Here is a 15376-nt window from a genome sequence, read left to right on the forward strand (position 1 = left end):
GGGAGGATTAGAGACCAGAGTGGTAGGAAGCCCCTCTTGCTGAGGGACGGGCCAGCGGGAAACCTAGTCCAGAGCTGTGGCTGGGTGACCAGGTGGTGGCGGTGCACCAGGAGGTTGGGTGTCTGGGCATCTGGTGCCCTCTCCTTCCTGCTGACTGTCCCGTGTGCCTGTGAAGCGTTCCTTCCTTAGGCAACACTCAGTGCAGTGCTTGACAACAGCCCAGGTCACGGAGCAGACTCCTCAGTCGGTCCTCTTCCTGGGGACTCGACTGACAAGTCAGTCAGTGGTAGTTCAGAGTGGGGGCTCCTGGGAAGGCACAGGGCTGAGCCGAGGGGGTGCGCTTCGGGGGTTCACCAGAGCTGCAGGTAGTCAGGAGACAAAGGGAAGGAGTCGTGGGTCATCCCCACCTCCACCTGCCTGCCTCTGGGCTCTGACCTGGTCTCACCAGGATAGTGAAGGGCCCCATAAGTGGGGTGAACTAGTTCTTTATAAACTGACTTTCCAAATAAGGTCTCTGTCTTGACTTTTTGGTAAAGGAATGTCGCCTTTACCAGACCGTCATTCCTCCCTGAACCAGGGATCTGGGTGCGACCCGTGTTCATAGTGGCTTATAAAACTGGAAGCCCCTTCACCACAGATGGGAGAGGCTTCCTCCTGTGCTCCCCTGGCCAGCTGGCCCCATGACAACTGGGGGGCTTCTTTCTATTGCAGTGGAGTTACAGCATGTGTGTAAACTTTAAACATAACTACACAGACACTAATCTGGAGTTCATGGGTGACTCTTGTTCATTGGTGGCATGCAAATGAGCAGATGTCACAAGAAGCAGGTCTGTCCAATCTTTGGTCTCATGTTTTATGTGCCTCATGATATGTAAAGTTACATGTCAGTTTCTAGCAGCCAATATCATTTGCTCATCAACTAAAGGTGGTGGACTTAACGATGATGAAGGAAAAGGTGGACATGTTGAACTTCCTGAGAACTAGAAATATATTTTCACAGCTGACTGTCAATGCAAGAAACTAAGTATCAGAAATGTCCTGAATATAAGGAAGTGGCCAACATCCATGTCCATATCAAGAATGAAGTAGTCATGACAACTTCAAAAAACAACCGAGTAAAGCTGCAGGTGTCCTCGTAGCCCCTTAGCGTCACAGGAGCTTTTTTTGATTCCCAGTCTTGAGCTGACCCAACTTTCACCTTTCCAAAGTAGTAATATTTCACATACCCTGCACTCAGCTATAGTTAATATGATGCATCTGTGGTCATTTCCCCAGGGCAGAAGCCCACACAAAGGAAAGTCGTCCACTGCAGTGACACACATTAGTAACCTAGTCACACCTGGTGCTGCTTCATAATCGACAGCTACGGCTCACCAAAAAAGCAATCAGCGTGTCATAAACTTTACGAAAGTGTTTCTTCGTTTCAGTTTAAGCTGCTCGTTTTGTCAGGTAAAAAATGGTGAACAATGGCTTTACATTTTTAAAATAGACCATTCGTTTTATTCCCAGTTGCATAAAAATGGTAAATACAAGCAGTTTGTACATCTTGCTGGTGAGCAGACATAACGGTCCTTTGATTCCCTCAACCCTCAAACCCTCACTCCCCCCCTTCCCCTCAGGGCTGTTCTGGTTTGACCACTGGCACAGGAGTGGTGCTGGGCTTAGAAGAGACTATGGCTATTTGATGTGATAATTTGTTTTATTGCTTGCCCTTTCAACTCACTCCCATTACTCCAAACAGTCCAAGTTTAAGATTGAAGCCCTTAAACCTGTAGGAGTCACTGTCAGCTTGTTTTGCATAGGCATCACTAGGGACCTGGTAGGTAGGGAGACTGGTATAGAAGGGAGTTAGGAGCCCAGGGACCAGTGATTTAAATGAAGACCAGACTAGACGAGATGCAAGTGCTGGTCTGGTTCACAGGAGGAATGACCTCACACTGGTATCCGGCATCTTGCTGAGCTGTGTGGATGTCCCTGATCTTAGATCCAGAAAGGCAGTTCCAACTTCAAATTGGCAATGAGCTAATTGCTTTCAAAGAAAAACAAATACGGATCCACCTTAGAGATCTTGCAAGTGGGGAATTATCCCATAATGATTTTTATAAAACTGAAGTGATTGACCTGGGTTACTAAGAGCTAACTAGGGAACTGTCGACAGCCAGATCACAAAATCAGGACTGTTTACAGTTCCTTTAGTTTTCTGATTGTCCCAAATGTAATTAAACAGACTTGAAAAAGAATGGGAGCCAGAAAGAGAACACGACTACCCTCCTTGAGCAGGGCACAGGGCACAGCTGGTTCAGCTGGGGTTCCTGGAGCGCGGAGCCAGAGCCCAGCGTGAGAGCGGCCTGGAGGCCGGCGCGGGAAGTGGCGCTGAGGCCACGGGAAGGGATCCTCCGCGCCAGGCAGACAGCGAGAATCTCCTTCCCTCTGGGCTCCTATCATTTCACAGTTGTTTTCCGTGTACAGCAGGTGCTAACTTCCCTTTTCAGGGAGTGACTCAAATTTTTACTTTTTATTTTTTTTTTACTGTACATCATTTTAACTTAATTGAAAAATATAAGTAGTAACACAATGTAAACATTGCGGCAGTTCCGGAATGTCTGAAGTTTGCGATAGGGTTGGGCAGAGATTGTCTCATTTTCCACATGCACAGTACCCACACTCCTCGTGGGTACTCCGTGGGCATCAGGAGCCAAGGGATGCCATTACTGTTCGATAGGCTTCCATATTTTACCTAAACAGACAAATAACCCTGATCTACAATACATTCACGAAATTTGAGAAAAATCTCCTGAGGTGGGCCCCATAATGTCCACATTTGAAGGGGTTTTGGGACCAAGGAATCCCACCAGAAATACTTGTTTTTCTTTCCCCCAAACAAGTATAATAGACGTGAGGGTGCAGATGGTAATTTAGATCCTGTTTAGACATTGTTTAGTCCTAAATTCTGCTTCATTAATTGCAGCACTGAAGGTTCTTCTGCAGATATTGCATATTAAACTGCAGGCAGCCTCCCAACAATTATTGGAGGAAAGGGAATTTTAAAAATTAGCTTAATGAATCGTTTGCTTATTCAAACTTGAATAAAGATGAACCCCCAGGGCTTTTGCAGAAAGACTCTCACCAGTGCTCTTTCAGAGGAACATTTCGTGAGCTAACAGTTTACAATGGCGACTCACCTGGGATGTTTTGCTGGCTTTCTAGATAATGTACAGAAGCCCTCTGATGAATAGCACTAACAAAATTTATAAAGCAAAAACAAAAACAAACCGAAATAAAACAAAAAACCCGTAATTACTCAAACATGTGAATTTTGCTTGCAAAAGTAAAACTTACCATGAGGACAGAAAGTAACCCCTGCCCCCACCCACCAAAAACAAAACAAAACCCTACAACCCTAAAACCAATCCAAAATGTGTAATTTAGAAGAAAGAGGTTTTCAGGCCCAGAATTGAAGCGTTCATCAAGGCTTTGCTGCAGGAGGTTTAAAAAATCCCACTTTCCGGAAATATCTGACAATCAAGGGCACGGTCACTAAGGTAATGGTGATTCTCACTGGCGCGAACAGCTTGTGGATGGCGTAGGCCACCACAAAGGTGCTCGTCCCCGCCGCCATCTTGGACTGCACCAGGGACTCCTTAAATCCGAGCTTCAGCAGGATGGCAGACATGTCCACACCACTGGGGAGGAAAGAGGCAAAAACAAACATTACAGCAAGGGATCAAAGTAAGGCATCGCTTGGCTCTGAAATTTACATTTTAAAAAATGTGATGACAGGAGCTAGATGAATAAAAAGTCTTAGAAAAGTTCTTATTCACAAAGAATCTTCCGTAACAGTAGAAAAATACTTGCTACTGTCAAGTGTCTTACCTGGAAACGACCGTGTAGAACATGCCCAGGGAGACCAACGAGATTCCAATGTGCAGAGACACGCCAATGGCTCCGTATTCTTGAAACACCTTCTTCAGCTGCTGCGCCTTGCTTTGCTTTTTCTCCTCGGCATTGCTGACGCCGCTACCTGTTGTTGTAGCGGTTTTGCTGGGGTCCTGTGCACAAGCCAGAGAAGGGGAGGCCCTCTAAGTCAGAAGCAAGGACGCTGGTGGTCATCACCGGCTTCCAAACCCAGGCAATATTCTACTCTTTCCTACCCAGTGGGAATCAGTCACCCTCTCTTCCTGAGAGAGCTGAGGCTAATGCCCACTTAGCCACTAAGTACAATGAAAGGCTGGGCACTAGGTATGATGGGCAGAATGATGGCCCCAAAGATGTTCAGGTCCTGGTCCCTAGAAACTGTCACTGTCTCCTTACATGGCAAAAGGACTTTGGAGATGTGATTAAGTTATGGATCTGGAGGTGGGGAGGTCATCCTGGATTTTCTGAGGGGGACCCTGGTCATCACAAGAGTCCTTGTCAGTGAAGAGAGGGAGGCCGCAGGGTCTGAGAAGCAGCTGTGAGAACTGCAGCAGAGTCAGAGCGGAGGACGCTACCCTGCTGGATTTGAAGGCTCGAAGGCGGAGGAGGGGGCCTGGAGCCGGAGCCGAGGAATGCGGGCGCCTCTGGAGGCTGGAGAGGCCGGAAGTGGGGTCTTCCCCATGCCCACAGCCTCCAGGACAGACCAGCCCAGCTACCACCTTGACTTTCACCTGTGAGACCCAGTTTAGTTTTCTGACCTGCAGAGCAAAGCAATAAATATGTGTTGGTGTAAGCCACTGGGTCTGTGGTGATGGCAGCGAGAGGAACAACTGAGGGCTCATACACATGGAGACAATGGTGACACTCTGCTGAACACTTTCTCTGAGCCAGGTGGCATTCACGTTCACGGGCTTCTGTCCCTGTGCTGTCTGCTGTACCCACAGCAACCTGTGGGTAGACACTGTCGCTCTTTCTGCTTTACAGAGGAGCAACATAGTCTCAGGTTGCGGAGCTGGCTCAGGGTCACAGGACAGGAACTGAGGTTGTCTCGGTCCACAGCCTAAGCATCCGATAACCACACTAGATGCTACAAAGGAAGCACTGTGGGTACTGAATAAAACAGAGCCTAAGCGGTGGTCTATTTACTTTCAGAACCAAGATTTACCCTGGGATCCGCACAGATAACGGAAGGGCCAGTCCCCACGCCATAAGTATACTGGCTGGGATTTTGTACAGAAACATTTCACTGCATGTGGCATCTGTTAACATTTGTTGAGGACAGTGGGGTCTGGAATGTTCGGGAGAAACAAAAAACTGATAGTGTTGGATTAAACAACAAAAAGACCAAAGCTCCTTCTCAATATGGAGAATGCCTTTTTGTCAGAAGATTCCTGTAACTTTGATGACAGACAGAGCTCTTCTCGGCAGGTGGTATCTGGGTCAGCTCTGGGTATGTGGACCTTGCAGAAGCGCAGGCTGCCTTCTTCCTTGTATTCTTAGAGCCACAGTTCAAAGGCAAGAGGGAGGAGTACGACAGCCCAGAATCCCCAAGAGGTAGAAGGGCAGGGCCCCCTGGAAGGAAAATGAAATAACCCAGGATAGTGGTGCACACAGCAGAGGCCCCCAAACCCAACAAGGTGTCCTGCCCAGGGCTGCAGGGGACCTCGCAGCCCTGCCCCAGCTTGCTCCAGGAGGAGTGCTGACCTCTGGGGAGGCGGAGCCCCACAGGCCTGGATGCTGCTGGTCTGTTTGCCCAGAATCTTCCTTCATTTTTTTTTTTTTTTGTATTTTTCTGAAGCTGGAAACGGGGAGAGACAGTCAGACAGACTCCCGCATGCGCCCGACCGGGATCCACCCGGCACGCCCACCAGGGGGCGACGCTCTGCCCACCAGGGGGCAATGCTCTGCCCCTCCGGGGCGTCGCTCTGCCGTGACCAGAGCCACTCTAGCGCCTGGGGCAGAGGCCAAGGAGCCATCCCCAGCGCCCGGGCCAGTTTTGCTCCAATGGAGCCTCAGCAGCAGGAGGGGAAGAGAGAGACAGAGAGGAAGGAGAGGGGGAAGGGTGGAGAAGCAGATGGGCACTTCTTCTGTGTGCCCTGGCCGGGAATCGAACCCGGGACTTCTGCACGCCAGGCCGACACTCTACCACCGAGCCAACCGGCCAGGGCCTCTTCCTTCATTTTTAATTATACACAACAGCTACTCATTTGCCCTTCCTCCCCCAAAAGTCTGTACAAAACTCAGATTTAGACATTAGAAGTCTTTTCTTTACCTCCTCCCAGCTGAAAGAACATCTCCTTTGTTCCCAAACTGTAGTGGAACTGAAAACAAAAGACAAAAAGTTTCCCCAAACACCCAGAAGCTTTGGCCTTGGAATGAAATCTCAGTTCATTAAAGGCTGTTCAGGTTATTAAAGGCTGTTCACGTCCCTGGGAAGGAAGTGTTAAGGCCACAGGGCTGCGGAGGAATAGTATTTCATCACTGCCTTCAGCTCTGACTTAGGCATGTTTTTTCAGACTTAACACCAACACTTTCAGAAGGGGGAGGGCTCGTGAAATCCAGTGTGGGCTGAGGGATTCCAGAGACTGAGTGCTGGCAGGCAGTCCAGCACAGCACTTTTTGAAAGGTGTCAGGAAAGCCACCAGCCTCCTCAGGACAGGCCCCGCCTGTAGAGCCTGGTGCTGGCTTAGCACTTTAAAGGCACCATTTCATAAGAATCCTCACAATCCTGTCATGTGGCCACCCTGTCATCCCCTCTCTGAAAGACAGGACACTGAGGTTTGGGGCAGCAACGAGCCGGGCTGGCAGTGGCTGGACTGGTTCCTGCGCTGGTCACCACTTGGCCACATGGCCTCTAAGATCACTGGCAGACTCCCTGTCATGTCCTGTAATCGTGGAACATTCCTAAAGGAAGACCCTTCTAGAACCTCCAGGCCCTGGAGGGGAGGAGGAGAGTTGCAGTCAGTCCCCTCTGGCTGCCAGCACATGCGACCTCCCCTTTCCTCAAAGCCTTGGACTGCCTGCTGCCCACCAGCCAGAAAGCTGCTGCTCTGATAAACAAGTTGCTGATGGGAGAAGTGCCAGACGTCCGGCCCTGATAGGACGAGCCACCAACAGTCTGCAGGTTCAAGTGCCAAACGACATTCTGACCGAGGCTGGAGATGGCTGGGGGCCCCTTCCATCCCACCCGACACCTGGCCAACCGAGCCTGATGATGCCCATCTGTCCCCTCACCAGGATCAAGTGTAGCTGTCTCTGTGGAGGGCCCTTTTCTTTACAACCTCTATTTTGGCAAAAGGCCTTTGGCCAAAAGAGACATAAAAAAGCATCCAGGCTTCCAGCTACAGAATAACCAGCATCTATTGCAAGGCAGTGGGAGGGACAATATCCAGACACAAGGGTCAGCTTCCTGTTAGCAGGCATCACAGTGCCTTTTTAACTTTCCCAAGTTAGAATCTGACTTGGGAGAATTTTCCTTTTATCTGGATAAAGAAAAAAAACCTTTAAACATTGTGAGCTACGCATTTTTTCTTCCTAACCCTGGAGGAAACTAAAGAAGCGAATATAAGGGAATTTTGAAGGGATGACTTACAAGGAATAGAAACTTTTCAGACATTCGTTTCTTTGTGAAATATCACCTTATATGTTAGGCACTGCCCCAGTGTGTGCACTTAAAGTGCTTTCACATACTTGTGCCTGTGCGTGTGTCTGTGCATGTGTGATGCCCCCTCCAATAGTTATAAAAGCACATGAGGCTGTATTAGAAGGGGAAGGAAGGTTTGAGGAATGAACCAAAGATCTTAAGTTGCCCACGTCGTTTTGAGTTGCATCTGTTTTCCTTCATTTGATAATATTACAAATAACACGTATATGGTGTTTACTTTGTACCAGTTCTTAGTACTTTGAAATGATTAATTCCTACAATCCTCACCTCCTGTGAGATAGGCACAACTGTCATCCTCACTTAGCGGAAGGGGATCCTGGAAGCTCAGAGAGGTTGAGTAACTTTCCGAGGATCACACAGGGATTTCCTGTGAAAGCTGGGGTCCAAACCCATCAAGTCTGGCTCTAAGGTCTAAAGAGTTAACTCTTAACAACTCTGCTATGTTCCTCACTCACAACAGCCTTCTCTGTGTGAAGCACTGCTGAGTGTGGAAGACACAGCAATGGACGAAGCAGACAAAACCTCACCCTCAGGGAGCCTATGGTCTAGTGGGAGGGGAGGGACAGTAAAAGAAAAGGACACTATCAGGGCTGCTAGATGTGACAAGTGCTATGAAGAAACACCAAGGAGAGGAGGCAGACAGGTAGAATGTACCAGATACCAGGTACCTTACCTTGTTTTCCACTCCTGCTCTATGACATGTAAATTAATATCCCATTTTACAGATGAGGAAACAGACACAGAAGTGAGGGAATTTGATCAGGGCTACAGAATTAGTGAGTAGAGACAGGAATACAGGGAGTCTGAGCCCACACTCATCACCACTGTACACCTGTAACACACGCATGTGTGGGCCAGTGCCAGGGCCTAGAAGGGGGGCAAGGCTGATGTTGCTGGGACAGACAAGCAAGTCAGGAGAGCATTCCATATGATGAATGCAGAAAAATCCACACCAGTGGAGCTGGTGGGGGCCAGCAGGAGCACCCAAGGCATCACTGATGGTCAGGAAAGTCTTCCTGGAGGAAGGGCTGAGTCATGAAGAATCCCCAGGAGGCAGCTGGGTGTGTGTGGAGGGTGCTGGACCCCTGAGGATCCCCCAACTGGGCTCAGGATTTAGAGAAAAGATCTGCTACCTGTCTGAAGGAGGAGCAGAAGGCAGGGAAGGAAGTTTCTCCATCTGTGCAGGAGGCATGGTAAGGGGAGTGTCAAATCCCCAAACAGTTAACAGTGTGCTCAGGCCTGCATCAGCATAAACTTGTCCCTTAAACTCTTGTTGGGGGGGAGTACTGTTTTTAGCCATCTGAAGGTCAGCCAACAGGCTCAGAGGCCGTCAGCGCTTGGGGTGAGGTGACATTACTGGGGTGTGCTGGGGCCTGATGGTACCCAAGCAAACGACGGCCACTGCTGGAGACAAAGCTTGGGGCACTGATGGGGCAGGAGGCTGGCTTTGCGTGTCCCAACCCAACTTGTTAGTCCCGACTCTCTATTAGACTGTTTTTCTTTATGGAGACACACTTAAAGGAAAAACAACTGTAATAGATTTTTTTTTAAAAGTTAAGCCTGTATTACCTACCATTCTAAGTGGAAACCAGTTTTCACTTATTATGCAGAGAAGGCAACCTAAAAAACACTGTGCGTTTCTTGCGCTAGTCTTGCCTGAAGCCTGCTATTTTAGTTAACTAAAAAGGAGCAGCAGCAAGTGTTGGGAGCTGCTAGAAACAGGCAGCATCCACTGGAGCCTTCTTGGCTCACGAGGAGGCTCTAACATGACTTCAAAAGGAAGCTGCTCTGATAGCCAAGTGAGGATGTTAATAACAAGTGCAGGCCCCACCTACAATTTTCTCGGTTACTGCCGACGCTTTGGGAACCTGAGGCTCACTCGGCTGGAGGTTGTGACCTTGGGCAGATCACTCTACTTCCCAGAGCCTCAGTTTCTCCGGCTGTCAACTGGGAGGATTGCTTCCTTGGCTTGTAGAGATGTGGGGTCTGGGTACCCTGGAGGTGCTTGGTCTCAGGCAGCTTAGCGTGCAAAGCTCTCCTTTGGCGGAAGTGGACCGGGTTTCGGGGCGCCCGGAGATTAGGGATCGGGACGACGGGGGTGGGATGGGGGTGGGGAGGCCTACCTGGCGGCCGCCGCAGTCCCCGCGGGCCGCGCACAGCAGCCGGGCGTCTGGCCCGGGTCGGAGCAGCGGCAGGAACGGGGACGGCGGGGCACAGGGGGTAGTGGCGCTCAGGAGCCAGGAGGCGCGAGGCGCTACCCGGGCGCCCACCCTGCCCGCGGGGCCCAGCAACACTAGCAGGCGGGCCATGGTGTGCGGGGAAGCGCAGCAGCTGGCTCAGCGGACCCGAGCGGGAGCGAGCGCGTTTGGGCGGGGCCCTGCTGGAGCCGGAGCCACGTGGGCGTGGCCGGAATCGCGCGCTCCCCGTTGGCCCCGCCCACCGACCCCCGCCCCTCCGGAGCCCTGAATTCGCGCGGAATGGGCGGGGCCGGAGCTGGAAACCTTCGCGGTGTAGGCGGGGCTGGAGACGCGCGCCTTTTCGGACTTAGCTGTGGAATTCGTGCAGCCTAGGTTCTGCGACATTGTGTTAGTTACCAGCGAGTCAGAGGTCGCTCCAGCTTCAAGGGTGAGGAGACTTGATGGAAAGTGGCAAGATCGCATGATGGATGGGAAATACCATCTTTGGGAAATACAGGCTACGACTATTAACTGATAGTAGTTTTTGGTCTCCATTCTACAGAAGAGGAAACTGAGACTCAAAGAAAGGAGACTTCCCCCAATGCCTCATCCACTTCTCATACCTGACCCTGAGTAATTTGAAACTAGAGGGTCCAAAATGTTTCTAGATCTTTGCTATTTTAGGTAGAAAAGAATTTAGTGCCTGCAATTGGTGCTTGGAAAATCATTGGAAAGCTGGAGGAGTGGATATTAGGCTAGGCCCAGTGATGGGATTCAAATAATTAACAACCGGTTCTCTGCCCTAATGACCGTTTTAAGTATTAGAAAGTGATATACCGGAAGATAATTTATTATTTCATGCATTTAATACTTAAATAAGGCCTGACCTGTGGTGACGCAGTGGATAAAGCGTTGACCTGGAATGCTGAGGTCGTTGGTTCAAAACCTGCACTTGTCTGGTCAAGGCACATATGGGAGTTGATGCTTCCTGCTCCTCCCCCCTTTCTCTCTCTCTCTGTCTCCCCTCTCTAAAATGAATAAATAAAAAAAAATAAATTAAAAAAATACTTAAATAAGAACAATAAGAAGGGTACACACAACTAGATTATAAGAGTTTAAAAATATTAATGAAAAATATTAAATAATACCTGATAAAAATAATAAAACTTACTTAAGATATTTCCATATTGCTTCTTGATTGGCATCCTCACTTGCATTTTTTTTCACCTGTGGACGGAATGAACATTACTACAGGTGCTTAGAATACGCTGTTACACAGATGAATGTTAAACATGAGTAAGGAATGTAAATTTGTGATTTCCACATTGAGCAGTTGCCCAGGCACCCACCTTAGAAAGAACCCTGATTACAAGTGCCATTTTAACAATCGGTTTGCCGAACTCAACAAAAATTAAGTATCAGTTCTGCTGAACCAGTGCAAACCTGAATCCCACCACAGGGTGGGCCCCCTGGCAAGACTCCCTGGCCAGCCAGAGGAGCTGCCCCCTCAGCCACACCTAGTCACAGGAGTCTCTCAGTGGAATCAATGAATTCTAGAACATACTGGTACAGTTGTGATCTGGGGATCAGGAAACTGCTGCCCCAGCAAGTGCTTTCCAGCTCCCGCAAAACGTCATTGGGCAGTGCCTCTGCCACAACTGCCTATTCAGTTATGGAATGGCAGCTGGGCACCTGAACACTTGAATTCTGCAGAAAAATCTCACCTTTGCAGACTTGATTACCATCAGCAAACAGGAAGATGCGTCTGCCCTATTTCTGCCTTCAAAAGATTGTGCAAGTGCATTCATTGGCAAAAACAAATTCATATTCAGAAACTTAGCAGCAAAGGATTCTGGGAAATTTTAGCTGTTCTGCCAGGATTGAGATCTTATCCCTGATATTGATAAAAATGAGGTCATGCTGTATATATACATTATAATGAACTTTTCACTTCACATATCACTGTCTTTCCTGTTGAAACCATACTTGTAGAACATTATTTAAAAGCTGCAGAGCATTTTACAGTTTGTATACACTATGATTTATTTAATCCAACCTCCTGATAATGGATGTTATGGACTGAATGTTTGTGCCTCTCCCAAATTCATATGTTGAAGTCCAAACCTTCTATATGATGGTATTTGGAGAGAGGGCCTTTGGGAGAGAAATAGAGTTAGGTTCTGTCATAAGGGTGGGGCCTCATGATGGGATTAGTGCCTTTATAAAAAGTCAAAGAGAGATCTCCGTGTGAAGAGTAGTGAGAAGGTCATCAGCAAGCCAGGAAGAGGGCTCTCACTAGAACCTCACCATTCTGGCACCCTGATCCCAGAATTCCAGCCTCCAGAAATGTGAGAAAAATACATTTCTGTTGTTTAAACCACACAATCTATAATTGTTTGTTATGGCAGCCCGAGCTGACTAACATAGATTACAATGGTGGTATAGGTGATTCTTTGCCTCCCCTTTTTTGCTATTATGACTTGAACTTAACAGTCAAATCCACCAGCCTTTTTTCCAGTTCCCATCTTTTTTTTTTGTAATTTTCCAAAGTTGGAAACAGGGAGGCAGTCAGACAGACTCTCTCATGTGCCCAACCAGGATCCACCCGGCATGCCCATCAGGGGGCGTTGCTCTGTTGCAACCAGAGCCATTCTAGTGCCTGAGGCAGAGGCCATAGAGCCATCCTCGGTGCCCGGGCCAACTTTGCTCCAATGGAGCCTTGGCTGCGGGAGGGGAAGAGAGAGACAGAGAGGAAGGAGAAAGGGAGGGGTGGAGAAGCAGATGGACGCTTCTCCTGTGTGCCCTGGCTTGGAATCGAACCCAGGACTCCTGCACGCCAGGCCGATGCTCTACCATTGAGCCAACCGGCCAGGGTCCCATCTTTTTTTTTTTTAAGTGGAGAGAGGGAGAGATAGGGACAGATAGGAAGGGAGTGATGAGAAGCATCAACTCATAGTTGCAGCACTTTAGTTGTTCATTGGTTGCTTTCTCATATGGGCCTTGACCCAGGGGCTCTAGCTGAGCCAGTGACCCCTTGCTCAAGCCAGTGACCTCTGGGCTCAAGCCAGCGACCATGGGGTCATGCTATGATCCCATGCTCAAGCTGCCGACCTCACACTCAAACCAGTGACCTTAGGGTTTTGAACCTGAGTCCTCAGCATCCCAGGTTGATGCTCTATCCACTGTGCCACTGCCTGGTCAGTCCCCGTTAGTAATCCTCTCCTTGAAACTGTCTCATCCATTCATTCACTGGCTCATTCAGCATGTGCTTACAGGCTACTGACCGCATATATGTAATTTACTTCCATCATGCAGTTCCTACTGATTTTTCTAGCTCTTCACAGAGGCAGGGTCTTTGGAGGAAAACCAGTTTGGGTTGAGTTCTGGAGCTCATGACAATTAGCTGTATAACCACCCTGAATCTCAACTTTCTTTCTCTGTAATATGGGAATAACGGCACGTGCCTCTGGCTTCCTGAATGAAAAGCAATTCCATGTGTGCATGACAGGTGTGGGGTCCCAGTACCTCAAAGGCCTCACTCCCCATCCTCCTTCCCTCCATCTCCACAAAAGTGACCTCGTGGGGCACAGTGCATGCTCCTGCAAACCGCCACAGAAGTGGAAACTGAGGCACGAGCTATTGTCTCTTGTCTGGCAACTATTTATCCAGCATCAGTGTTATGCTTGCCTCTGTGCTAGGCACAAAGGGTGACCGAAGAATGCAGGTCAGGGTCCCTGGTCTTGGAGATGACAAACACAAAAGGAACTCTTGGGACCCTCCAATCCCAGGACCGGGACACCCTGCCCCTTAGGCTGGTGTGGAGAATGTCACCAGTGGTAGCTGCTGCCACTCACTTTAGAGTGACCCCTTTCTCCTCCTGGCCCGCCCTGTGGGAGGTTTGTCTCTGATTTGTATTGGATCATTATCTCTGCTTTCTTTGTCACCATGGGAAAGAAGCATGACTAAGAACAGGGGCCGTGGAGACAGACGAGCCTGGATTTGATTCTCACTTGGCCGCTTCCTAACTTTGGCACCTTGGCAAGTCACTTCACCTCTCTACACTTCACACACAGTCCTCATCTCTGAAATGGGGACAGTTATAATAAATACCTTAGTTTGGTGTGAGGCTTCACTTGGATAACATCTTTAGAGTGTTTAGCTTAGCACCTGACACATGGCAGGAGTTCAGAAAATGTGAGTTATTAAGAGGAGTTCTGATTCCTCCTGTCCTGGGTTCCTACCTGGTTGGGTTTTCTCTTCTTGTTTCCACAAATAGGGTGGAAGATTGGTCCAATGCTTTGGGACAAATAGAATTTTATAGGTTGGGGCCAGGAGCTTGGACTTTGGGGTCAGATTGCTTGGGGCTGTGTTCCCACTATACTGTGTATAACTGTGTGACTGAGCAAGTCATTCAACCTCTCTGAACCTCATTTTTCTTATCTGTAAAGTGGGAATAATAAAAATACCCACCTCATGAGGTTCCTGTGAATATTAAGAGAAATCATGAACCTAGGGTAGTTGACATGGGGCTTAGAACATATTGAATACATACAGTACCCTCCAGAAAGCTAGTCGTAGTGAGCACACCTTCATTCATTCTGAGAAGAGAGTGAACGGTGTGGGCTTTTATTGTGCCCACTGAGAGAGGTGGTAGCCTGTTGGAGAATGGAGGTGCTGATGTGGCATTTCTGAGAATCTTCTTGACTGCCCTTGAGATAGAAATAGATCACTTACCAGGACTTAAGGATCTGGATTAGCTGATGTCTGAAGTGTGTCTTTTTTGTATGATGTCTGATATGGTTGCTAATGATGATGTCTGAAGTAGTTACTAAATAACAATTTAAAGACTGCTGGTTCACGAGGAGAAAGATGGGGATTCACAGGACATAAAATCAGTATTCATAAAGTAAACCAGTGCCTGCCTGTTCTGTTGGCAATTGTGGAGCTTTTAGAAGCTCAATTGATTTTTTTAAATTACAAGAAGTAATATTTGCTCATTGTAAAAAACAAACTTCAAATGGCATAGCCAGTAAGGCCATTTATTTATTCAGTAAACACACTTGCAGCACCTACTCTGTGCCAGGCTCACAGCCGTGAACTAAGGAAACAGTCCCCACAGAGCTTATGCGCTACTGGGGAATAGATTTTGGGGAAATATAATTATAAACAAAATCTCCTGCTAACCCAGAAAACCTTTCCATAGAAGAAGAGGAGAAAGAAAACAGTTTTACTATGGATAAACATTAAGCCAGAATGCGATGCATATCACAGGCCACCCACGAAAGAGATTACAAAGACAGAACGAAATCTCGCCCTTTCATACAGCGGAGCAGGTGGCAATCTATAGCAGCCATGTTCTCAAGATAAGCAACGACTAGATCTTTAACTCAGAGGACTTGAAGGCACCATTTGTCACACAGAGTTCATCCTAAATCCACTGGTAATTGGGGCAGCCATGGGTGTTTTCTAATTGTCTTTTCTCTAAGGAATAATAAACTTCTACCTTTATGACAAGCACATGATTATAACATGGAGCTAGTCACCTAGTGAAGCCCTCCCCTAGACAAGGGATAGAGGTGTAATCTCTCTTCAGGTTTACATTTCAAAGAGGTGGTTCTCA

The 15376-nt window shown here is 48.3% G+C and overlaps 1 protein-coding gene across 1 annotated transcript; it reads right to left on the reverse strand.

The window, feature by feature from the left end:
* Positions 1 to 1477: 1477 nt before the first annotated feature.
* On the reverse strand, positions 1478 to 9953 carry FAM210B (family with sequence similarity 210 member B). The gene is made up of 3 exons (XM_066236529.1): positions 9703 to 9953; positions 3874 to 4049; positions 1478 to 3683 (listed from the first exon to the last, which is right to left on the reverse strand). The coding sequence occupies exons 1-3, from the start codon at positions 9886 to 9888 to the stop codon at positions 3467 to 3469; spliced, it is 579 nt and encodes a 192-aa protein (XP_066092626.1). The 5' UTR covers positions 9889 to 9953; the 3' UTR covers positions 1478 to 3466.
* Between the last annotated feature and the right edge of the window lie 5423 nt (positions 9954 to 15376).

Source organism: Saccopteryx bilineata, chromosome 6 (genome assembly GCF_036850765.1).
Source record: "Saccopteryx bilineata isolate mSacBil1 chromosome 6, mSacBil1_pri_phased_curated, whole genome shotgun sequence".
NCBI classification, from domain to species: domain Eukaryota; kingdom Metazoa; phylum Chordata; class Mammalia; order Chiroptera; family Emballonuridae; genus Saccopteryx; species Saccopteryx bilineata.